General features: G+C 47.5%; 2 protein-coding genes across 3 annotated transcripts; one reads left to right on the plus strand and one right to left on the minus strand.

Moving 5' to 3' along the window:
* Window positions 1-794: 794 nt before the first annotated feature.
* On the minus strand, window positions 795-11,719 carry crabp1a (cellular retinoic acid binding protein 1a). Its single transcript, XM_018765355.2, has 4 exons — window positions 11,578-11,719; window positions 9,903-10,081; window positions 4,020-4,133; window positions 795-1,186 (listed from the first exon to the last, which is right to left on the minus strand). The coding sequence occupies exons 1-4, from the start codon at window positions 11,645-11,647 to the stop codon at window positions 1,136-1,138; spliced, it is 414 nt and encodes a 137-aa protein (XP_018620871.1). The 5' UTR covers window positions 11,648-11,719; the 3' UTR covers window positions 795-1,135.
* A 7,237-nt stretch (window positions 11,720-18,956) lies between these two features.
* Window positions 18,957-24,975, plus strand: skic8 (SKI8 subunit of superkiller complex). 2 transcript variants are annotated; one of them, XM_018765775.1, is made up of 11 exons: window positions 18,957-19,055; window positions 19,413-19,469; window positions 20,086-20,113; window positions 20,374-20,479; window positions 20,699-20,871; window positions 21,306-21,454; window positions 21,960-22,053; window positions 22,411-22,504; window positions 23,203-23,295; window positions 24,138-24,216; window positions 24,660-24,975. In XM_018765775.1, the coding sequence occupies exons 2-11, from the start codon at window positions 19,458-19,460 to the stop codon at window positions 24,747-24,749; spliced, it is 918 nt and encodes a 305-aa protein (XP_018621291.1). In that variant the 5' UTR covers window positions 18,957-19,055; window positions 19,413-19,457; the 3' UTR covers window positions 24,750-24,975. The 2 variants fall into 2 exon arrangements, with proteins under 2 accessions (XP_018621291.1, XP_018621292.1); XM_018765776.1 differs by lacking the exon at window positions 18,957-19,055 and having other exon boundaries at window positions 19,421-19,469; window positions 20,091-20,113.
* The last annotated feature ends 10 nt before the right edge of the window (window positions 24,976-24,985 follow it).

A 24,985-nucleotide genomic window follows, 5' to 3' on the forward strand; every position in this document is an offset into this window, starting at 1 on the left:
AACCAACCTACACGCTGAAAAGCCAAGCAAGCTGCCGTCGTCCAGCTGACTGTTGATGTTGAGGAGCGCTGTTGATGACAGAAGCCCAGGGGGTGTTTGGCATTTCTAACGTGACAAATATTTTTTGATGCATTATCCCAGCAAATCAAGACTGAGCTATAAACGAAAACAGAAAAATTACTGTGAATTACCATGTTCTGCAGCGGGGAGCACATAATGTCTGGGTTAATGAAGGTGAGTTTTAAGAAATGTGCTAAAGGCTTTCTCCACGCTGCTTATCTCGCCAGCCGGCTCTGCTCAGCACCATGCCGCAGGGGCGGAGAGGGGAAGAAGGGAGGGAGGGTGCGCCAGTGCTTCCCATGGGAGTGTCTGGAATCCGTTGCCGCCGCAGTGAATTGGGGTGCTGTCGGCACATGGCGAGACTCGTTAGAGAAACTCGGCGGTAAGCAGAGCGTGGGGGGTGGCAGGAGGCCATTATAACCCATCCATCATGCGTGGTGGGACAGGCACATTGTTGCCTCACTGACTAACTGTCATGGTGATTTGTCAACTGTCCCCCCACGCACATACACACGCATACGCCTTTTCGTGCCGCAGCCAGATGTCTGTATCGGAGCAGACAGCCGTGATTTACGACGAGCGTGCGGTGCAGCGGGGTGTCGCCAGAAGACCGTTGCTGAGTCTCGAGGGTCCCACGGTTCGACAAGCAACATGGTGGCTTTGTGTCTTTGGCATCGACTTGTGTGGAGCGCAGAAATTTAGTGAGAATAAGGACATTGCAGCTCTTTGGATTCATTCATGTTTATTTGAAACACAGACACACCACAACTATCTAACATACAAAAAAGAGGGGAGAGTGTTGTGAGGGTGCATGAAGGTGGTGGGATGGTGAGGGTATCTAGATGGAAATTTGCACAGAGAATCACAGTCACAGAAGCAGCCTGAGTGGGAGTGTGTGGTCATTGGGGGGGGGACAACTGGGATTGTTGCATGACACCTTCAAAGCTTCTCATCTTGGATTGAAAGAGGGTGCAGGAATAGGATAGTGGGGTGGGAAGAAGAGAAGTGGGTGGGACATCAACACGTGAGCAGAACATCTCATCCCGGGCCCTCGGCAAGGCCCCTCTCTGATTCTTCACTCTCGCACGTAAATCCGTGTGCACACCACATCGTCGGCCCCAAAAGTCTGGAGGAGAAGGGCAGAATTCATGAGAGGTCACTTCAGTGGTGTAACTGTCCCTGTCCTCTTACCTGTTAGGACAGCATTTGCATCCTGGACCACTATGTTCATGAACCTGTTTTTATCAAGATCTCGTGTACGTACGTACGTACGTAACGCTGGTGACAGAAACTAAATTAAACGTGACATTAGACCCAGAAAAGCCCAAAGCGTGCATATTTTGGATTCTAGTCTTCTATGATGCAGTTGTAGACCCAGACCATCTGCATTTCCTCCAAATTATCTTATGCTTCTATCCTGAACTGGAGGACTGTTTGCTTTGGCCAGCTGCCCCGTAGTCCCTGCATACTTAGCTTATCTGGCTGTCCTTCAAAGCCTCCATGCCCTTGTGTCTGGGAGGATCCCTCACGAGATCTTTAGTCTTTTTTACTCTTGTCCATAGATGCTGGAATATGTGATTTCAGCATCATGTAGTGTCCTCTTTGAGAGGTCGTGCAAGTGTTCATTTTTGGTAGACCAAAGCCTCTACACAATTGTTCCCATGACAGAGCAGACCTGGCATGTTATAAGGTTAACTAAGGCTCCTCTCCCTGTTCTACTTGGTTCGTCTGCCAGATTCAGATCTGAGGGAGGGTGCTCTCGGGCTGGGAAGTGGAAGGCACCCATGTCCATATCCCCAACCAAGAGATTTCCTGCTACTTGGGGCTCAACTCCACTGTTGCTCAGATATTGTCTATAGTTGCTCTCAAAGAGCATCTGACCAAATAAGGACCCACCCTAAGGGACCCTGGGGCTGGGCTCAGACCCATTCTGCTGGAGGGCTCCAGACCTGGTCTCTGAACCAAGCCTAGTCTGGGAACCAAACTCCCTGCTGGTACTTACATTTCTAACTATGGCAAATGCTTCAGTTGGAACCAGGGGGGGACTTGATGGATATGGCACATGAATCAGGCAAAGGAGAAGCATCAGGGGCAGCAGAAGGTGTACTGAGTTTATACAAAATGTAAGACAAGTCACAACTAGATTCAAAAGTCACGGTGGTCCACTGAGGCAAAGGGTGAACACTGACCAAAGAGAGGTCTGTGAGGAATCTAGCGTTAGCCTTCTCTTACTTCTACAGACATGTAAATGAGCTTGGGAAGGGTTTGCTGTTTGTTCCTGTCGCATGTGATCGGAATCTCGCGCACCACATCACAAGCAGAAGGCCGTAGCATCTGGTACTGAACACAAAGGCATATCAGGAAAGTCCTCAGTCCAGTCCTCTCCCCGCTTTGCTTTAATCACAAAGTTGGAGAGGAGACCAAAATGCCCATGTGGTTCTTAGTGCTTGTTATGAATGCAAGAAGAATGCTTTTGATGCATTCTGTGAGGACCAGTGATGGAGATCTGGACGAAAAAGGCATCCTGTTTGATTGCTTTATTGGTCCCCGGGGGCACGGATGTGGGCTAGGTGATGAGACCAAATGTGGAAACCCTCAAGTAAAGTGGTTTTTGTATTTTAAAAAAAATTTTACATTTTCTCATAGCAGTAAAATCTGCGCTCAAACAAAGTCTCATCTAATTGGTCCCCCAAGAGGAGGATGTGGAGAAGTGTTTCTTTCTTGGGGGTTCTCTGTCGTTCTTGGGCAACTATGTCATTGGCACTGGTTTATTTTACTTCGTCCGTAAAATAAATTCTTTCAGCTGTTGAACTCAAGCAACAAAGGCAAATGGCTGAGATGATGATGGATGCAAGTGAACAAATATCCAAATGTGAGCACTATGCTTCATACAGATGTACCAGTGCACCACTTCCAGATTGGTTTTCCAATTCTCCTGTTATTAATAAAGCAGTCATATTATGCCTATGATTTTGACTTTGCTAAATGGCGGGGTTGTATCCAAGTTTTATCACCGACACCTAGAAAAGCACAATTTTGTGGTGTTTATATGGTTACTTCTAATATTTTTGTTTTTGTCCTGAAGACATTACCAGTAGATAGAATTCATCTATTGTAAACCTGTTTGTGATATTATTTATTAATCAATCAATTAATGTTAGAGCCCAAGGGTTGCCTGCAACCTTGTATTATTAAATGCGATTTATTTTTAAGGTACCTTACAATGTTAAGTACCTCAATGATTTTCCCATTGATATAGCCGGGTAATTTTTTTTTTTAAAACTGTGTTAATTCAGGGTATGTGCCTTTGGTTTGACAATATAGCAAGAGAAGGGATTTGAACCTGACTCCTTCAATTGCAAGTTGACATTCAAAGCGCTATACTCCCTGCTGCCCCAGAAATTTATGTATGGAGTTTTGTGTTTTCCCCCCTCTGCTGCCTCTTTGGTAGCCCTACTGCTATATACTCTGTTTTAGTGCAGTCTGTTGAACTGTCAAATGGGAACCATATCCTCCTATTTCTCAGAGGACTCCTCCAGCTCACAATACCCTGAGGATCGGGCTTGCCAGTGCTTTGTTCCTCTTACCAATATGATGGAGGAGGATGCCCTCAACGGTAATAAACTGGTGTCCACATTTTACTGCCCTTCCATCTGGCCTATAAATCCATGTGTAGCAGAGGCACTCCATGGCCATGGTGGAGAAAATATCTGATGGCTATGCTTGTAAATGTTGGTGCATGTTAACAAACTTGGACCTCTGATACCTCCCCGTGACATGTAGCTTCGCTTTCTGAGACTTGGTGACCAAACCTTTGCCGCGTCGGTTAATTTTTACTGATGTTTTGGGATGATGGTGTGGAGGAAGAGGCGGTCCTTGACGGAACATCGTCGCTCTTCAGGAGAGACATGAACTTTTAGATGTTAATGTTTGTGTTTTTTGGGGAGGGGACTGCTTACCAAGATGAGCTCATCACCCTTCAGTTCTCTCGTCCAGTAAGTTTTGGGGCCATTCCCGTCCACCAACGTCTGCTTACAGTACATCTTGTTCTCAGACTCCCAGGTGGCCAGACTCTGTGGAACAAAACGGTGATGGAGGTAAGGTTGTTGCCAACAGTTTCTAAACAGCATGTGGAGTCTGTTGCCTTATATACACTCACATATAGTGTCCACACATTTATTTGCCTGCCATTCTTTGTTTAAATAAACCACTCCCCTTTTTCTCATGAACCTCCAGTGCCGTGTCTAATGAATGTGTCTCAGTCGAGCATTAGCCGTTTATCCCGCTCTTCTGATGGTACGCTCCACGAATCGGTCTCCAAAGACGGCCTCTTTGCTCCTTCGCTTCCCCAAATCCTTCCCCGGGTCCCAGAGACTGAACAGAGAGAAAGCTCCTGTCTTTTAATCCTGTATAAATTAAAGGAGGGCTTCAGGGCCCCTTTCCAAATCCAGAGCACTTCATTAACTTGGCGTTTCAAAGCTTTTTTTTTTTTTTTTTTTTTTTGTTTTGTTTGTTTTTTTTTTTTTGTTCTAGGAAGACCCATTCTCCAAACCCTCTCCACATTTAAAGGTCAACCTTTCTGAGTCCATTTGGTTGAACAGAGTTTGAGTGTGTGCAGGGGATTAATGGGCTGAACGTCCCAAGAACGATTTCTCTCACAATCGGAAAAATGAGTACGAAGGGGTTGGGGAAGGTCTATGGCTAAATTAAGAGCAGAACTTCGAAACTTAAGGACCTTTTGGAAGACCTTCTGAAATACCTTTGAGTATACTCGCGTGCTCGAGTTCTTCTGAAAATTTTTTTTTTTTTTTTATTTTAGGGTGACGTTAAGTCGCACAGTCACTGCTTTGCCCTGAGATGTTACTTCATGTGACTACGGTATGATGGTTTTAATGAGTCTGTCTACACAGCGAAGGCTCTTCTGAAAGTTATTTCATACATTCATTTTTCTCTTCGATGTTAAGTTCCGTACTTGGGAAATCTTCTATTGAAACTTCTGCAGCTTTAATGCAGCCGGTGTAAAAGTCACATTTTACCGCCAAAAACTGAACTGTCTTCGGCCGCGTTAATTTATCGGTAAAGATTGTTCTCTTCGTGAATTAGTTATAGGGTTACAGTCCTGTCAAGTGGCTCAGAATTGCCCATCCATGACTCACATTTCGGATACGCTCCAGTAGGTGACAGTTCTCAGCGCTCCAGGTAGAGACGATCGTGATTTTGCCATTACAGGAATATTCGGTCTTTCAAAGACTTGGGCCGAGAGCAAACAAACAACGTTCGGAGACTTTTCTCAGGCTTTTCTTCCACCTGATACAGAGCTGACGTGAAAGGTGGCTTTTCCCTCCTTCCTTTGCGTAGCTGGCTGGGCTCGTGGGAGTCGTTCCCAGCATTGGGTGTTTGTTTTATGTCGTCATGCCAATTTCCATACATTAAACAGACAATTGACCAAAACATCTGCCTCCTCTCTCTCTGGTTGAAAACATGACCGTCTCATTCATCACTTTACTTAAAATGGGGTAATTGCAGAATACTGCTTTTTTTTTTTTTTTTTTTTTTCTGGAAATGGAGATACTGGAATATGGGCTGTTTGGTAGGTAGAGATGATTTGGTCTGAAACGTGGTTGTTTAAATGCCTTTGTAGCTGCGTTTCTTCTCTTGTTTCCTTTACGGTGATGTCGCTCTGAACCTACAGACTGTTTTTGGGATATGCCCCTGAAGGTGCGGTTTACCGTTGCTGCTGTGGTTACCGTACAGAGGAAGAGAGTGCCAATTGTGTTCGTTCATGTGCGTACTTTGTATTCTGCAAACTTCTCAATCTCTTGTAACAGGCAAGTGATATGGGCGGTTGGTCGGCTCACTTTTTTTTTTTTTTTCTTTTTTGGACGCAGCAAACAAGTCAATGTTGATGGCTTAAAAAAAATTGAAAATGCTAGGATAGGTACACGTGTAAAGGTGGGGAACCTAATTCAGCCTTTACAGTAAAACTTGCAGTTGTCTCTGGATTCGATGTGGGTGTTGGGGCAGCAGGGTTTTGTAGTAGTGTATTTCTGCCCCATCCCCTCCCAAAACCCCTAGCAGCAGGTGAGTGATGTTAAAGTCTGTCGCCATAGCAACGGGCCAGGCAAAAGTCCCAATTTGTCAGTGTCTCCTCTCTGCAGAGCAGCAGCCTGGGTACAGAGGAGGGGGACTGTTTTTCTCCTCGAGAGAAACGTCGGCGTTCCTCATCCAGAAGTTGGCAGCCCGAAAATCTCACATTTTGAATGCGTTTTAAAGCACCTTATTCTGAAACACTACAGCTGGAGGTTTTAACAGCCTTTAAAAGGTAAAAATGTCTCCTATGCAGAGTGTTCGAGAAACACTGATAACCTTAAGCTTCGCGATGCGCCAGGCTGGCGGAGCAACCGGGCTTGAAATGAAAGGGCCGTCATCTCAATCCGAGTACGTCTGCAGACACAAAGCACGAGGGTGCTCACGTGTTCCTCGCTTCGCCTCCTGCTTTGTCTCTACAATTAGTGAACGCATCGGTTCCCGGCTAAAAGTTGGATTCAACTGCGCTATGAATCTCATTTGCGTTCCCGAGTCAAATCGGTATCGGATTATTATTACCTCCTTCTGCAGGAAAGTCTTTGCAAGAGAGACACCCCTCCCCCACCCTGTTCTCCACAGTCCGTCTCATTGAGGAGCGCTTTTACCCTCTTGCCAGTGTTAACAAGCTGCTATCTTTGTGCCTCAGTCTGCTCCCTACATAATCCCCTTCGCCACACTGCCAGTAGGGCTGGGCAGCAGGCGGCTAGGGAGGATTGGGTGCGCTGGGATGAGGATGGAGATGGTCAATGGGGTGGAGATGATCAATACACTTGAAGTTAACGTTCTGGGACAGGGATGCAGATTATCGACGGGTGGAGGTAATGTGCTGGGATGGTGATGGTCTACACGGGTAAAGATGGTCAATACGGCTGAAGTTAATGTTCTGGGACAGGGGTGGAGATGGTCAACAGAGGTGGAGGTAATAACCTGGGATGGAGGTAGAGATGATCAATACAGTTGAAGTTAATGCGCTGGGACAGGGATGCAGATGGTCAACGAGTAGAGGTAATGTGCTGGCATGGAGATGGTCAATAGGGGTGGAGGTAATGTGTGTGGATGGGGATGGAGATGGTCTGCTGGGATGGGGAACAGTCCTTAGGGCTGGTTCACTCTTTGGTTTTAGGTCTCAACTTTCAGTGAAAATCCACACGTTTAATTGTGCTCATAAGCGATTGCAAATACCAGCCCTGGAAACTATGGATTCCAAGCCTTAGAGACTCTATATACCAGCCTTAGCAACCATATACATCACATTTTAGTGAGGTAGATGGCAGCTACAGACCCAGTCACTGCTGGATACATTGTGTGTTCAAACTAGGTCAGATTTCATTGATTTTTTTTTTTTTTAAATGTATTTCCAGGCAGAGGGGAGCAGAACTGGGATCACAGGTTCTGCTGCCATGTCATTAGAAGACAAGAGACCCTGCTGTGATTTATATTCCAGGTTGGATGGTGAGGCTTTGTGAGAAAATGAGCTGTGATGCACGAGTCCCTCAGCCGAGGAAACGCGCCAAGGATACTTGGGCCCAGTTAAGCGCTCGTGACCGATACTGTTTATTTTTCTTTTCTTTTTCTTCCGCCTATAAATGTTTTATTAATTCTGACAAGCCCAGTCAGTAACCCTATATATAATCTATGTTCACATTTATTTATTGAGCTGACACTTTTCTCCAAAGCGACATACAGTGTTGATCTACAGTACCTACAATTATTTACCCATTCATACAGCTGGGTAATTTTACTAGAGCAATTTAGAGTAAGTACCTTGCTCTAAGGGTACTACAGCTGGAGGTGGGATTCAAATCTGTGATCTTTGGGTCCAAAGGTGGTAGTTATAACCACTAAGCTACCAGCTGTCACTAAATGACACACCTGACAGACTACTACTTAAAAGTCAAAGTATCGAAAGTTCTTGGAGCAGATATGAGCCGAGAAGCGAGTCCAAAGGAGATGTTTTGAGACCTGGAAAGTTGAAAAGGATTCAGCAGTTCTGAGGGACGGGGGGGGGGGGGGGGGGGGGGGGGTGATTCAACCGCAATGGGGAAAGCACTGAGAACCTTCAGGCTTTGCCTTGTGCGATTGATGTTGTCCCTTCATTTTCCTCCAGGATAGCGCGGAGCCGGAGCAAAAGCAGCCGAGTTTCACGTTTCCATCAGAATCGGACCCACGCGAAAGGAATGCATCCCTCCGAGACTCGTACCAGCGCTCTGTAAATCAGCCGAGAGGATTCTGGCACATACCGAGACGTGAGTTATGGCGGTGAGCTCAGACTGTGCTGGAAGCAGGTATGGAAAGAAGTGCTCAGGTGTGCAGATCCAGCCCATAAATGGGCTTCTTTTCTCAATAGATGTGGTTATTGTCAGGAGGTCTGCAAATTAAAGCATTAAGGGGAGGGGAGAGGGGGAATCCAGACTCGACTGCCATCCAGCTGAAGAGTTAGTTTTGACGTCAAGAAAAAAAATAGACATTCATTTATGAGCAAAAAATGCTCCACTTTCTGGGTGACAAGTTTGCTCTGCTGGCTCTCATTGTGTGATGACTGACTGGAGTGAAAGGAGAGATGCCTTTCGTAGGGTCCCTGTGATTTACCCCAGTACCGTGCTCAATTCAGGCCAGAATTGGGAAATATGAGCCTTTCGGAGAACTTGAGCTATGCTGATGGATTTGTGGGTCCTTAAAAAAAAATCAGAAACCAAGCGTGCGGCGTGAAGAGTATGTGTGCGCATTGAAAATTGTAATCAGAGGATAGATTGTGTGTTTCCCATAAGGTTATTGGTTCGAGTCCCCGTCGCAGCTTTTCGGATCTGTTTTATGGTCTTTAAGGGGGGTGGCATCCCCAAGTGGCTGTTTTCCTTTTTTATAAAAAAAAAAAAAATGTGCGTCTGACTCTTCATAGGTGAACCGAATTATGATGTCGGAAATATTTCCAAACGCATTAGTTACTGTACGAGCGTACGCCATCGAAAGGGTGTTTTTCGAGAAGCCCTGCCGTCTGTCGGCTTGGCGCCGAGCTCGGCGTCCACGGTGTGTCCTCTACGCCAGAGCATTAGAAGACGTGACGTTTTCGTGCATCAGCTGTAACGCGAAATAAAATCGAAAATGCAGTCTCTCTCATTCGCATAAGTTTATGTAGCAAAAAAATGTTGTTTTGGTCAAGTTCAGGTCTTGTGAATTTTTGACTTTGAATGTCATTAAAGTCCTAATTTTTTTTTTGGAAAATAAGTTACTTTTGCTATTTCTGTGGTTCTGCTTTGTTCCAAGCTGCGGCAAGAGACGGTGCTAAATCGCAGCGATCAAACATGGAAACGCACCCCCCCCAGGAACCGACTCAACGGTTGTTGCGTGATTCTTGTTGCCAAGAGTTATGCCCCTGCCCAGCTTCCATACCACCTGCTGCGGCAGATGACCTGCATCTGGTCATTGTCCGCACCACAGAGCCTTGCGACCGTGCTCTCTCAGGGACGGAAGCTGCCGGACCCCTGGGAGCGCGGGGGGGGGGGGGCTATCGTGCTCCTATTGATGCTTTTTGTATCTGTGTCCTACCTATTTCAAGCTTTGCATGAGTAATGGCAGCGGTCGCTCATGTCTGCGTGGGGCGTGTCAGTAGCACACGTCCTTATCTCATAGGAGCCGATAGCTCCAGGAGTTCTAGGCAGCGGCCGTCCTGTCCTCCTGGGAAGAGATCGGTTCCCTCCTAAAAGGGGCAAAGAGGTAAATCCCATCCCTGAACGCACCATGCTGTCTTTCGGTCTTACCTTGCACTTCCTGCCATCCACGGTCTCCTCGTCGAACTCCTCCCCGATGCAGAAGTTGATCTCGGTGGTGCGCACCGTGGTGGACGTCTTGATGTAGAACTGCTCGCCGTCCTGACGGATCTCCACGTGGGGCTTGGAGGCCGCCGCCACGGCCACCTTCCTCAGCATGGCGTTCACGCCTGAGTGCATGGCAGAGCACCGCGGTTAGCGGGAGGGGGTCCTTCCTGAGACACGATGGAATGGCTCGAAGCAGCCCAGGCTGACGCTCTCACGTCACCCTGTCTCTCACGCCCTGTCCCTTGTCCTCCAGCCAGCAACTTCGGGTAAATGCACAGTGAAATCATTTCACGCACCAGTCTTCACTTCTCACGAGTTATTGATGAACCGCTGTCGAGAACAAGGAGCTTTAAGCCGTTTCCCACCCCGCTGGCGGGGGGCGCGATGGCGTAGCGTGCTGGAGTCACCGTGGCAACCTTGCATTTACGTTTAATAATTTTTCTCCAAGGTAAGGCATACACACACTGGACTATTTACACTGATTTACCATTTAAATAGCAGGATAATTGTGACTGTACGTACTAAAGGAGAGTAACCTCGGTCTAGGGTACTACAGCAGGAGAGGGATTCGAGCCCAAGTCCGGCGATTGACAGCCAATGTGTCTGACCGCTGCGCCACCTGCTGCCCCCGCCTTGGTAGACACGAGATCTAAGTGGCGGTGGAGTAATCTGTGAGCAGTGCAGTTGCGGTCATCTGTGGTCAAGGCTGAGAGGAACGTTGCCGTCCATCTCCAGGTCTGTACGGATTTCTCAGGTAGCGCAGTCACCTGTCCGTGCACGAGACCCCGGTGTTAGTCCAGCGATGGGGTGCGGCCGGGGTTTCTGCTGGGGGGGGCAAACAGTTGCTCACCTTCAGTTAGGCGGTCGATTCTGGACCACCCCTGAACCGCCCCGAATCAGGAAGCCGGTGGGAGTCCCAGAACTCCTGAGGCCGCAGCTCTTACTCGAGGGAGCCTTTGCTCCAGGCCAGCAGGTGGCAGAGCAGTTAAAGAGCTTGGCTTCTCACTGAGACTACACGGTAGAGGAAGACGCTCAGGTGTTGCGTCCTCGAACGTGGCCCTCGAACCCCCGTTGTGCTCGTAAGCTGCAACACCGAGGACACCCAGTGATCCCGGGATTCCTGCTGCAGGACTTCCGCTTTGCCCTGTTTTCCCCCAGAAGACACCTGGCTTCCATTAGTCTTCAAGCTGTGAAAGACCCCCCCCAACCGCACAGATCCATGATCAAAACCATGGAATCCCACCGCCCAAGAAGCCCCAAACAAGTGAACCCATCGCCCCAACAAACGGCAGCGGCCCAAACGAACGATTCGCCGAAGCCTCGGGTTCCGGTGACTCTGCGTCCAACGGCGAGACAAAGGAGAGCAGGACACCGTGTGTCCACCTGCCAGCCGGGTCCGGACCCTCCTCCTGCGTGCCCTGCTTTACTCTTCACCTGACCGCACCCACCTGCCCCTCCCGAGCGTGCCGTTCCTCTTAGACCGGACCCATCTTGGCGGTGTCCCCCCAGCAGCCCGCGTGTGACGGGGCGGGAGCGCGGTCCGTTGTGGGGAGCGGAGCGAGACGCCCGCCACCCAGCCGCTCCTGGGGGGAGAGAGGGCAGAAAAGCGGGGGCTTACCGAGCTCTTTGAGGAGTTCGTCGAAATTCTCGCTGCTCTTCATCTTCCACGTGCCGGCAAAGTTGGGCATCGTGTGGCGCTCTGTGTGTGTCTGTGTGTGTGTGTGTATGTGTGTGTCTGTGTGTGGGGAGTGGAGTGGAGTGGAGTGGAGTGCAGTGGAGTGGAGTGCAGTGGCCTCTGGTGTGTGGCTCTCTGCTCTCCTGCGCTCCGTGTCTTTCTCTCCCTCTCTCTCTCTCGCTCGCTCCCTCTCTCTCTCGCTCGCTCGCTCGCTCTCCCCCAGCAACACATCACGAACCCTCCCCCGCCCCCCCCCCCCAATTCCTCCACCTCTATCTGTGCTCCTACTAACAGAAAGTGTCTCTTCCATCTAAATCCCAAACTTCCCTCCCTCAGGAGGTCAATCCCATTATCCCAGGTTATAGTAACACGGTCCCTCCCAGCCTCCCTGCCCCCCACCCCCCGCCACCACATCTTCCCTCCGTCACCACCTACTAGATGTCATTGGAATATTTTTTTAAATTGGGCTGCGGTAGCATTTTAGTCCGTGGACTCGTGGCCAGCTGTCCACCAAGTGGACCGGAGTGCGTGAGCTGGGCAGGGAGTGTGTCGGTACGCACCGAAACACCCGCAGATACACACGCAAACACGATGAGGATCTGGCTGGAAAAGACGTGGGCAGCGTGAGAGCTGAGTGTGTGTCTTCAACAATGCAGATGGATCGTGCCTGAGGGTGGCTCAGCGGGTAGCACTGGTGCCTCACAGCTCCTGGGCTTTGGGTTCACGTGTGGCTTCAAATCCGTAGAGTCTGCATGGGTTTCGGGTGTTTTGGAGACTGACTGCTAGTGGTGTGTGTGTGTGTGTGTGTGTGTGTGTGTGTGTGTGTGTGTGTGTGCGTGTGTGCGTGCGTGCGCGCACGCATGTATGGGTGTGTACGTACCCCCCTCGCACCCTATTGTTCCAGGATTGGTTCTTGATCACTGTCACCCCACGCTGGACTAGTGATTATTGACAATGGACAGATGGACAGGCAGATGCCTTTGCTTGTTCCAATTATATAGTGCTTTTTAAAACAAAACAAAACAAAAAAAAATCAGATTCTTTGAAACGCGGCGGAGCTCATCATAATGCAACTTTTTCCCGACGCGCATCTTTCAAGTTCCTATTTGTGGCCGATTGCCTACTTGGTGTGACCTCATTTGCGTGCAAAGTGCTCTTGTCATTGGGAGAGATGCTCCTTTCGAAAACCTCCCTTTTAAACCAAGAAAACGGAAGATTTGGTGGTTTCTTACAGCACTGAGATATCACTTTTTAATTTTAGGGGCTTTGAAAAATATGCAGTACAGCAGTGACTATATTTGGAGTGCGATAACGTAATATTGTTTCGACCGATACTAATCACAGCGGATGGTAATGATGAACGGTGTCAAGCTCCTATTGATCGCTCTCAGAGCTCCATTGATCAGGTTGGTGTTCGGAGCGCAGCTCTCGCACCCGCGATTGCTTTAAAACGATCCATTGATTAATGGTGCGATGGCAGAGCTTCTGACTGATTGCTCTGGGAACGAAAGCACGACGGCCCCGCGATCCTGGAACCGCTCTGACGGTGGAGGGGCCGTTCATCAGAGCCGGCGCCTCCCCTCGGGACGATGGCGAAGCGGGAGGTTCCGGCTCAGCGCCCCTCCCCGCGGGGGGGGACGCCCGCGTGCCCTTTGCCCTTAATCAGATGAATAAGGCCTTCCCGGCACCTCGCTGCAAGCTCTTCATTTTTCAAAATAACATAACGAATCGGTGTGGAATTCAAGGAATTCTTCCCCAAAATTGCTGATTTATATGAAGAAGAAAAGAATCTATAGTAATGCGTATTGAAAAGAATACAGATTATTGCAGGTACTTTCTGCCTAATCCTCTATCGTCCTGCTCAGTTAACCAGGCTTGAGTTTTACATGCAATCCTATGATTATTATTGTAGGACTCGGTTTTTTTTTTTTTTTTTTTTAAATTTAATTTATTTACTTATTAATATCTGACACTTTTCATCACACCAATTTACAACAAGAGATTTTTGGACACAAAGCTACTTATTTCACCCATTTGTGTAGCAGGGTAATTCGTGCAATATCTGCTCAGGGTAAGTACCTCGATCGAGGGTACTTCAGCAGGAGTGGGGGGTTGAAACCCGGGTCCATTCATTGCAGGGTGACAGCTCTAACCACTACGCCACCCGGTGCCCTGGATGTAACCTGTCCCGTCACACCGGGGGATCAGCTATGGTACACCCAGGTTGTGCCGTGGGAGGAAACCCAACAGACTGAGTGTTTGTTTTTTTTTTTTTTTTTTTTTTCTTTCTTCCTTTCTTCTGGAACCGTGCTCATTGAAGTCGCGTTGAATCCATCTGATCGAGGTCACTGAGAAACGCGGTCCGAACAAAGCGGTGAATGAGCGACACCAAGGAATCGGGCCCCCTCGTAATAGGGGGTAAAGGGAGAGGTGCTTCACCGCGGTGACTCCCGTTCCCCCATTACGGGCGAAGGCTGACGTTCCGTCCAGAAAATGGTCATTGACGGGAACGCTGCCGCGCGATGGTTTGCCAGAACCCCCCGGTGCACATGAAGCGTGTGTCCCATCTGCAGCGGCTGGAAGAGACCATGAGTGGCGGAACAGTCCCGGCTCTGAATGAGAACCAGACGGCGGCACGTAGCCATCCTCCTCCCACCCGGCCCACCCCGACAAGCTCATTTGTCCCCGCGCAAAAACAGCTGAGGACCCATCTAAAGGGGCATTGAGCGCATCCTCTGTGTGCCCCCCCCCCCCCCCCCCCCCCCCCGCACCGTACCGCTCGCTCGCTTCCCCTCCGGCCTAATTGGTTCCCTTTCTGGTGCTTCTTCATCAATCTCCTGAGGAAGCACCCCCCCCCAGACAGCGGAGGAGAATGCGCTCACAGATGGGGCGGGGGTCACGGCTTCCCACCCCCCAATCTCCCGACGGGGTCCGCCTGTTCCCTCGTGGATGTCCGCTGCCCACCACCGCTCCCATTAAGCCACAGGCTTGGATTTTTTTTTTTTTTTTTTTTTTTTTCTTCCTCTCGCTATTTGACAAATGAGGGTAGCTGGAAAGGGTGCGGGGCGGGGGTCGGCTAATGCGTGACGAAGTGTCACGCACAGGAGAGGGAAGGAGTGTTTTCTGCACGTCGTCAACACGGGGAACAGATCGTGACGTGTTCGGGGTCCTTGTACTGACGTGGGACACGATGAGCTGTCACACATGTGTTTTTAGAAGCGTGTCCAGGCTCAGAATGTAATGAGGAAACAAGATTGTGGTCGTGAAGAAGTGGAATTGCTGTGGTGTGTGTGTGTGTGTGTGTGTGTGTGTGTGTGTGTGTGTGGTAACTCAGAACCGATGTCCAGGTGTGACACGTCTCTGATTGCACATTCTCTCCACTCCATGCCTTGGTTGTGGGGGTGGATGGCCGCGCTGAGGGGGAGGAGGAAACCCTTGCGGTCATTATGGTCCGATCCCCGCATGCGGGACCGGACCATAATCACGGCTGCGTTCAGCCGTCAGGCGGCAGAGTAATAATTTCGTGTGTTGATTCGCCCCGTGCCACGATGTAAAAAGTGTCGGGTGACTTTAAAGGGACTCGACGTGTGCGTCGGCCTGGTGTGGGGCCGCGGTCAATGGCAGCGTCTCCCAGCCGCGGGGGAAGAGGTCCCTCGCACCCAAGCGCTGGCCTAGTTTTCAGTTTGGCACAGAGAACCGAAACGCGTCCAGAGCTCCAGAAAGCACCGTGTGTGTCCTCACGCGACCCGAGCAGGGAAACCATTTCCTTAGGCTGCTGTTATTCTTATTATTTTTATTATTTGCTATGTTGTCTGGCAGATGGTTTTATTCAAAGTGACTGTTTTAATTCAATTTATACAACATGTTGATGTCCCCCCCCCCCCCAGGTTATACTGTGAGTTTAGACTTTGGGCTGATTCCTTATTTACATTTATGTACAGTATTTTCCATGCATTTCATTTTTATATTTATAAATTTCCTTATTTTCACTATTCCATCATTCATTCATTCATTCAAGTGCTGTTTTGGCTGAATACATGGTATGATGTGTCCTATGCATAAATCATAGATTATTAGAAATGTGCACCAACATTTTGTAAGAGCTCTGCTCTGCATATTCTGCTGGAACTGAAATCATTTCCGTCTTGTGCGTTGCCTTGAGATCGGGTTACGACCCAATCAATGACACGTAATGGAGCGCATCCATCTTAAACTGTGCCTTAGAAAAGACTGGTTACACACATGTGTGCGCACACACACACAAACAGAAGATCAGAAAGCTCAGGGGGATCCCTGAAGGATCCAAGTCCGCAGAGGGCATTGGGTTTCCTCCTCCCGCCCCGAGCGGCTCCGTTACGGAGCTCCCTGTGGGTTCTGTTCATCTCCCTACATGCAGTGACTTGGCAAAGCGCTCCGTAAACTGCAGAAAACTTAACATGAAACTCCTTTTGTTTGTTTTTTGAACTGCGGTTGGTCCACCTTATTTAACCGCTGCCCTCGGTTTCAATCGGAGCCCTCACCACGCATCTTCGATTTTCTTTTTTGCTCTGTTCTTGCTCTGTTGGTTTTGAACATCTCCTCCTCTTCTGGGTATAGTTTCTCAGGTTTGCCTCAGATCTGCTGGCCAAAACTCGGAAGGGAAGCTGGCGGAGTAGCGGATCGAGCTCTCACTTTGCAAGTCAAAGGGCGTGGGTTTGACACCCACCTCCTGCTATGGTACCCTTGATCAAGGCAATTACCCTGTGTTGATGGAGTAAAAATTACCCTTCTGTGTAAGTGGGTAAGTAACCGAGTAGCTTAGTGTTGAAACCAATCTTTGTAAATTGATTTGGAGAAAAGTGTCCAATAAATTTACATTTATTCATTTATCTGACATATTTCTCAAAAGCGACTTACAATGTTAAGGTATTTACAGTTATTTATACAGCATTTTTATGGGAGCAATTTAGGGTAAGTACCTTGCTCAAGGGTACTACAGCTTGAGGTGGGAGTCGAACCTGCGACCTTTGGGTCTAAAGTCAATAGCTGTACTGCCTTTGGACCCAGATTAGTGAGTACTAGCGGTTACTAATAAATGAATTAATAATAGTAATAAACAATAAAGGGCGGCTTCATGGCATCATCTGTTCTACCCTACAGGCTCTCAGGAGAGATGGAGAGCATGTGACCCTAGACCCTTGGGTGTGTCCTCTACTGTTCTGCAGGAACGATGGTCGGGACTGAACTGCTCATCCTCCCTTAGTCATGGATTTCTTTGCTGCTGCAGCAGTCGCCTCTTTTGGTTTCAGCTTAGTGTGAAAAAGCTCATCGCCACTGTGCTTTGTCATCTCGACTGGCTTTCGCACTGTTCAGCCACTTCGCCCTCTGGGGGGGGTGGAACTGCATCGAAGTGTTTGGAGAAGCATCAAAGATGTGTCTGGGTTTGACGGTGGGGCGACGAGCTGCGGGGCGCCTCTTCTGCGCGTCGCCAGGCGCGCCGGTGCTGCTGCTGCTCTCGGCTCTCATCTATTTTGGGTCATCGGTGCCGCCGGCTCCGTTCAGCGTTTCCGCTGTTGTTCACCTCTAACTTGTCTTCTCTCCACAAACTTTTCAACATCTGAAGAAGATAGAAGCTAACTCCCTGTGCTTTTGTACTATAATTAGAAGAGAAAATAATTGTGGAAAAATCAATAAACCAAAATGCATTTGATTACTTTTAGAGCTTTTTTATGGCCAGCGTACAAAAGCACCGTGCAGCATTAGCCTGTCTTTTCATAAGTGCCAGCATCAACCGCCTACAACCTGCGCTGAAGATAAGAACCCGGACCCGAGGGCAGGTCTGTTAAAACGGCACTCGGTCACAGTAATAGACACATCTCTCCAGCAATGGATCCATCTGTCACTAGATGAGAACAGAAGTCCATTAAAGAGAATAGGTTGTGAGACGGAGGGCCATTGTTTTGTGTTGCAAGGGTCTTCCCAAGACTCTTTAAGATGAATCAAGAGAATGGAGCAATTAGGCATTGCCATTTTTTTCTGTTCGCCAGCAGGAGCCTTTTCCCCCCTTGAACTAATTCCTCGGTGCACAACAGAGACGAAAAACATGGCCAGTGGACAGATTCGCACATCATCAGACATGTCGATGGGTAGAGTGTCACGCGCACTACTACCGTCCATCTGACACCAACCACTCCCTTCCATGTCATCGTGACGAACTGTCAGCCACCTGTAATAGGCCGTAATGCACTGAACGCGTGCGTTAATGCGCAATGAGCTGAATACGCGTCGGTGTTTTAAAAACACTGATTCTGGTAAGCCGGCGCAGTGTGATTGTTGGCAGGCCGTAATGAGCGAACAGTATGTGAGCCGTTGACCGTTCGCTGTGTCGTTTCACAGGGTTCAGCAGTGCTTGAGGACCGTTATAGCCCATTAGTTGTAAGTAATTATATCACAGTTCACTTTTCGGTTCACCTTTTGCAGTCGTCATAGAAGTGTAATGGAACTCAATTTCTATAAGTCTGTGTATTCACGGAATATAGAGTATTGCAAAATATTTTTAAAAAAGTACAAAAAAATCTGAATAAATACAAAGACTAGAACTTAAATCAATATATAATATTGGTAAGCAGTACTGCAAAAAAGAATTAATATAACAGTACTGGGGACGTTGAGAGCTGTCTGTCCGACCAATGAAAATCCACGATGTCTTACGTCATTTTATAAGCGACGATTTTCCGCTTGCTGTGTTCCTAGCCGGCTGTCTAATTTTCGGCAAATATCGTATTCACACACACACACACACACACACACACACACACACACACACACACACACACCTTCAGAGCCGCTTGTCCCATATGGGGTCACGGGGAACCGGAGCCTACCCGGCAACACAGGGCGTAAGGCCGGAGGGGGAGGGGACACACCCAGGACGGGACGCCAGTCCGTCGCAAGGTACCCCAAGCGGGACTCGAACCCCAGACCCACCGGACAGCAGGACTGTGGTCCAACCCACTGCGCCACCGCACCCCCCCTATTCACAAACAAATTGTCAAAATGTTAAACCCAATGTTTTCTGAGCAATGTTAAGACTTTACAACATATAAAAACAATTAAAGATGCACTGCTGAATTGTATATTGCGTGGAATATGCGTGTAAACCTTGAATAAAAATTAAAGTTGTGTGCTTTTTTGTTTAGAAATTTAATTATTGACGTAATTATGCTTTTTTTTTTTTTTGGTGTTGAAATAAGTGTTCCTGTCCGGCGAACGGGAAAGAGAGCGATTGGCTTAACCAATTGAAATCCGAAACGCGTTTACGTCATTAAAAATCGACTTCCCATAGTCCTTTTCGCGCGTTGTCATGGCGTCTTACTGTTAAGGAAATAACTCTTTTACAGGAATACTTGGAAGAAGAAAACGGCGTAAATTACCTATAACAGGTATCGTTTAATGTACTGGAGTCTGATAGAAATTATGGGATGGTTAGAAGTGAGCTTTCCTTTATGAGCTGTGCTCCACAAACTGCATGATCACTTCAGCCTTCAGGTTAAGTCAGCAGCTGGATGATGGCAGGAATTTTATTAATTTTCCTTCATCTGCTTAAATAATACAAGTAAAGATAAAGTGGCGCTCATTGGGAAACAAGCAGTTTTTTTAATCTTGGGTCTGTATAATTGCTGTAAATGCGACTATACTCAGAGTACGTTGGCGCCGTCAACACAACAGTGCAGTGCGGTAATGGTAATGCCATGGTTTGAAATATTAATGTAATACATTACTTTTTTTTAATGTTACAGGAAACTCCTTTTTCACTAACTTGAAGCTGTTCTCTGTAGGGAAAAATGAGCACTCAGGTAAGGTGGTCTAAGAGTTACATCATGCTGAGTCTTACCTCTCCCTGTGCGGTTTCCTTCAGATCCATATGCAGGATTTTAATTAATGGGCCATAATAACATAAGGCCCATTAATTAAAATTCTGCATATTTTGGATCTGAAGAAAAGGGTCACATCTGCAATGTAACATTATAATCCATTGCTGATATTATCATATTTTGATGGTATATTTTTGCATTGATTGCGGTTAAAACACCAATGATCTGTTGAGGCTTGAGAATGAACTGGTGTGTTAATAAAAATACTTTGTCTAAAATCTCATCCTTCCTCTAGAATATTCACAGTGTTGCTTATTTTATGTACAAATACAAAGTTGCGATTTTTGTAGATGTTTTCTTATGGAACTGATAGTAGGCGGTGTAGTGGTTAGGACTGTGGTTTTACAATCTGAAGGTTCCAGGGTCGAATCCCCTTTATTTCAGTAGCATCCTACATCAAAGTACTTACCCTGATTTAGTACAGTAAAAATTACCTTATCTTGTAAATGGGTAAATAACTGCAGTTTTTTTTTCCCTGTATCACTTTGGACAAGCGAAAGGTTAATAATAATATTGTTTTTTGTGTCTCATGTTTCAGTACAGTATACTTTTCAAGCAAGAACATGGTAAGTGGACCCCCCCCTCCCAAAATGTACAGTCCTCATTTATGTTGTATATTTTGTCACCTTTCCTATATGATCTGAAGTATAACAATACAACTCATTGGGATATAGATCCAAATATTCAGACAGCTACTTTTGGCAGCAGAGCAGATTGATAATCGGAAACTCCCGAGTTGCTAAATATAAAGCAGCAGCAGCAGCTGTTCATCTCGGAGTCTTTTCTTTGACCCTGTTTGTGAAAGCTCATTTCCTCTGACCCACAGCTCATGATGACGCCATCTGGACTGCAGCCTGGGGCAAAAGTGAGAAGGACAACTCTGAAACTATTGTCACCGGTTCCCTGGATGATATGGTCAAAATCTGGAAATGGTAATCGGCTCTGCACTGGGTGTATGTCCGCAATGCACCCTGGCCTGTCTTCTGAATCAGCCACACCAACATCATCTTCATGTGAAATTTTGGTTTGTTCCTTTATGTTGGAGTTTAGTGTCTATAACAGGTTGGTCTACAGGTAAATCGCCTCTTCTCACCTGTCCCTCCTAGATGCAGCTGATCAGAGCAATATGTGGTTCATATCGCATCCTGCAGGTCCGATGAGAAGCTGGAGCTGCAGTGGACCCTGGAAGGTCACCAGCTTGGGGTGGTGTCAGTGGACATCAGCCACACCGGTGCCCTCGCTGCCTCCAGCTCCCTGGATGCCCACATTCGCCTGTGGGACCTGGAGACCGGAAAGCAGGTCAAGTCTATGGACGCTGGCCCTGGTATGAGGAGTTTCTTGTCCAAGTGTTAATAATAGTATCTCATTTTGGCGTTTTTTAGGATTACCTCACCTTGGTTTTCCACTTGTATTGCGTGAAAGCATTGTGGATAATCTATCGGCTGTAGATGACAACCCTGAGTGGTTCCATGTGTCTGTCATGTACGTTGCTTTGGAGAAAATGATCTGCTAAATGAATAAACGTAAATGTAAATAACGGAGAGTCTGCAGATTAACAGGAAATAGGTATACCCACCTAACATTTCCCCTTTTGTTTCCTTTACCCCTTTTCAGTCTTGTGAAACAAGCTCAGATAGCTGATGTTCATAACAGGGAGACACCCGACACTGTTCATGTGCTGGGCACACTGCTCGCTGCTCTGTGTTTTCATGAATCGCTGGACGTTTGTGAGGTAACAAGACTGTCTTGTCATGGCAGTCGACGCATGGACCGTAGCCTTTTCTCCAGACTCCAGATACATTGCGACAGGAAGTCACCTGGGGAAGGTCAACATCTTTGGAGTGGAGAGTGGGAAGAAGGAATACTCGCTGGACACACGAGGAAAATTCATCCTGAGCATCGCCTATGTAAGAATCTTTGTCCGCCGTGCGATGTTTTGCAAAGAGCATAAGCATCTCCAAAACATGTGCATATCTCTTACCTGCCCTACTCAAACGCCTGAAGTGTGGCACAGGGGAAGGGTGTAGACCGAAGTACAAAAGTTCCTCATCTTACAAATGGCCGAGTTCTGGATTTTCAAAGATACAAACATTTAAGTTTATCTTAAAACCATTTTCGTCACTTATTTGTCTGGTGCAGCAAATGTGATCTGTAAGTTTAAAGAAAGTAAAAAGCAACAGACGTGAAAAACAGCAACTCTGTTTCACAGCAACTGTGCGCACATGCTGGTTTTTAAAGCCTGTTTTGATAATTGCTCCCATCGGCATGAACTGCACCATTTCCCACAAACTCCATGAGCTCCTTTTCAAAAGCGCTCCAGTTAGGAGTGTGGTTTGTACCATGGTAGTAAAAGTATGCTGTTCTTAGGCCTTTTTGGGTCCCTCATGCTCTTCAGCAACTCTTCTTTCCCAGAGTCCCGATGGAAAGTACTTGGCCAGTGGGGCCATTGATGGAATCATTAATATCTTCGACATTGCGACAGGAAAGCTTCTCCACACGTTGGAAGGTGAGTAGAGCATCAGCAGGGTAACCTGGTAACCCGCCAACCTGAGCCTCTTGTAGCAGGCTGACCTGGGGAGAAGAGCAAAGGGCGAGTCTGGTTGACATTTCCTCTGCTTAACTCATTTGGGCCAGGGAAGTGAACGTCTCCCAGCAGAGCCTTTTCCCCCTCCACTGTACCGCTCTCTCGTTTTCGTTGTTTGGAGTTTCAGCAATCATTTTTACCTCCGCTGTCTGAGTGATGGAAAGACAAGTCTCGGCATCACGGCTTAGCGCTCGCTCGGCATGGTGTGGGACCCGCAGCATGTTGAAATAACCCTCCCCCTCACCCCAGATCACCTTGTGCTCCCCCCATTCTCTGCAGGCCACGCCATGCCCATCAGGTCCTTGACGTTCTCACCCGACTCCCAGCTGCTGGTGACAGCCTCAGATGATGGCTACATCAAGATCTATGATGTGTGAGTACATTGTTTTCCTGGTGGGATCAGACTGCTCAGACCCTGGCCCTGTCCTCGGACCTGTGAATTTCATTCCGAAGGGTTGACACCATGGCTTTGAATGCGGAGATTTAGTGCATCTCTACTGTACCATAGATAGTTTATTAAAGTCTTTGTTTTTCCTTAATATTTCGTTACTTAATTATCTGCTTTTCTTTGAGGTCACTTACAGTGTTGGTTTAAACACTAAACTATATTTACATTTATCTGATGCTTTTCTCCAAAGCGACTTAGCGTTACTTACAATTATTTACCCATCTATACAGCTGGGTAATTTTATTGGGGCAATTTAGGGTAAGTACCTTGCTCAAGGGTACTACAGCCGGAGATGAGACTCAAACCTGTGACCTTTGGGTCCAGAAGCAGCAGCCCTTAAAGGCTGTTAAACTGCTTAAAATGATTTACCCATGTGTACAGCCTGGTATTTTGTACTGTATACATGCAGGATAAGTACATTGATCAAGGGTACAGCAGCAGGAGGGTGATTTTAATCTGCCTGTATAAATATCCAACTGTTTTTAGCCTTAGTGGGTTTGTGCCTTTAGTGTTTTTCAAAGTCCAAAGTTGTTACATTTGCAGACAGTGGAAGGCAGTGTGTTTAACAGGGTTACTGGAGCAGAAGGACATAGACACACACCCTCTGGCATGATGTATTGCAGGCAGCACGCCAACCTAGCCGGAACGCTGAGTGGCCATGGATCTTGGGTGCTGAATGTCGCTTTCTCTCCAGACGACACGCACTTTGTGTCCAGGTGAGGAACCCTTTATGCACAATGTGTGTGCTTATTGCCTGCTGTAAATGAGAGGGAGATGGCTGGAGGAGGATGGGGGTGGGGAGGCACACAGCGTGAATCAGCATCTCCTCCCTCTGATTCATTCCCCTGATTCTCCTGTCACATCTGAGTCTCCTCCAGGCAAAACCGTGTGACCTGAGCCGACCTCTGGGTTGAGTCCCCGCTGGGTGTGCGCACATAAATATAGTTTTTTCCACATCTGCCCGTGCAGTGATTATGAATGTATTTCCTGTAATGTGTGTAAATATGTACACGGTTCCCTCCTATTGTAATCTCACCCTGCCTCTTGCCCTATACTTCCAGGATAGGCTCTGGACTGTCAGGATCCTGCATGGGACACACAGTTATTGACAATGAATACAAATTTAACTTTGATTCCCTGTTTGAATGCTGTGTTTTTCTACACAATTCCTGATCCACAAAAACTTGACAGAAATTTAATATTTTGCACCTTTGTCCTGGAACAGTTAGAATATTTTATAGTAAGATATACTGTGTGTGTGTGTAATATATAAATGTTTTTTTTATTCCTAGATTACTATTGGATAAAAGTGTTTCTTTTTGGTATTTAAGTGTTGTGTCTGTCACTTAGTGACCTGTGAAATTTCTCCTGGCAAAAGTGGTTTCTGTCAACAAGTCTGTACTGGGGTAAACAAACCCTGCAGAAGTAATTTGGGCCTGTCAGTTCATTGTAGATCGCAGCGTTACACTCAGCATGTTGTCAGAACCCATCGGCCGTCACAGGCGTGGCGACTTGGTTGACGTGTGACGAAGGGTGACGGGAGTTGTTTTCCCTGCAGTTCCTCAGACAAGAGCGTGAAGGTGTGGGACGTCAGCTCTAGGACCTGCGTGAACACGTTCTTCGACCATCAAGACCAGGTGAGGGAGGAGGGGAACACACACGTACCCAGACGCGTTGTTTTTTTTGTGTTTACTCCCCCATTTCTGCTTTGCATTCCCCAGAGATGTGGGAAATTTCAGTGTATATCCAGTGTTACAGTGGCTTCACAGCTCCACCAGAAAAATGAAATCTGGCTACACTGAACATTAGAGTATGTGGAGAGCTTGTTGCTCAGTGCTCAAAATATGATGTAATATTTGTGAAACGTGGTGAAAGTGTGGCATTTCATACAACCTGGCTGTCAGCCAAGTTCGCGAGGTGCGTGACAGAAGCACTGATGAAAGTGCATTGAAATGCTGCTGCTGCTGTGTATAGTTCTCGTCAAACACGTCATCAGTTACCGGAAACAAACGTGACACGCCTGGCTGGCCTGTGGGTTACTAGTTAAGTGCCCTGACCCCCCGATGCTGCCCTCCCCCAGGTATGGAGTGTGAAGTACAATGGGAATGGCTCCAAGATCATCTCGGCAGGGGACGACCGCGCCATCCATATCTACGACTGTCCTATGTGACCTCGCACCCAGGGCCCCATGCTCTCGCCAACAGCTCAGCAGTAAAGCGTGTCCATGGACCGCCAGACCATCACCATCGTCTGAACTGCACATCATCTGCCGGACTGCTCTTGGAACGCCACCAGCGAACTGATCTTTTTCATACCTTGTCTGAAAACTGGTGCCAAATCAGGACTTCAAACTCTGTATAATCACATTAAATCAAATAAATCATTTGATATTTTTAGTTGTATTTC

Source organism: Scleropages formosus, chromosome 5 (genome assembly GCF_900964775.1).
Source record: "Scleropages formosus chromosome 5, fSclFor1.1, whole genome shotgun sequence".
Classification (NCBI taxonomy): domain Eukaryota; kingdom Metazoa; phylum Chordata; class Actinopteri; order Osteoglossiformes; family Osteoglossidae; genus Scleropages; species Scleropages formosus.

Excerpts from the sequence above, each read along its gene's own strand:
- crabp1a (XM_018765355.2), bottom strand. The coding sequence starts at position 11,647 with ATGCCCAACTTTGCCGGCACGTGGAAGATGAAGAGCAGCGAGAATTTC. Across the intron at positions 10,082-11,577 it reads CGAACTCCTCAAAGAGCTCG|GCGTGAACGCCATGCTGAGG; the intron begins GTAAGCCCCCGC and ends CCATGCACTCAG. Across the intron at positions 4,134-9,902 it reads TGGATGGCAGGAAGTGCAAG|AGTCTGGCCACCTGGGAGTC; the intron begins GTAAGACCGAAA and ends TTTGTTCCACAG.
- skic8 (XM_018765775.1), top strand. Across the intron at positions 20,480-20,698 it reads ATGGTCAAAATCTGGAAATG|GTCCGATGAGAAGCTGGAGC; the intron begins GTAATCGGCTCT and ends CGCATCCTGCAG. Across the intron at positions 21,455-21,959 it reads TCATCCTGAGCATCGCCTAT|AGTCCCGATGGAAAGTACTT; the intron begins GTAAGAATCTTT and ends CTTCTTTCCCAG.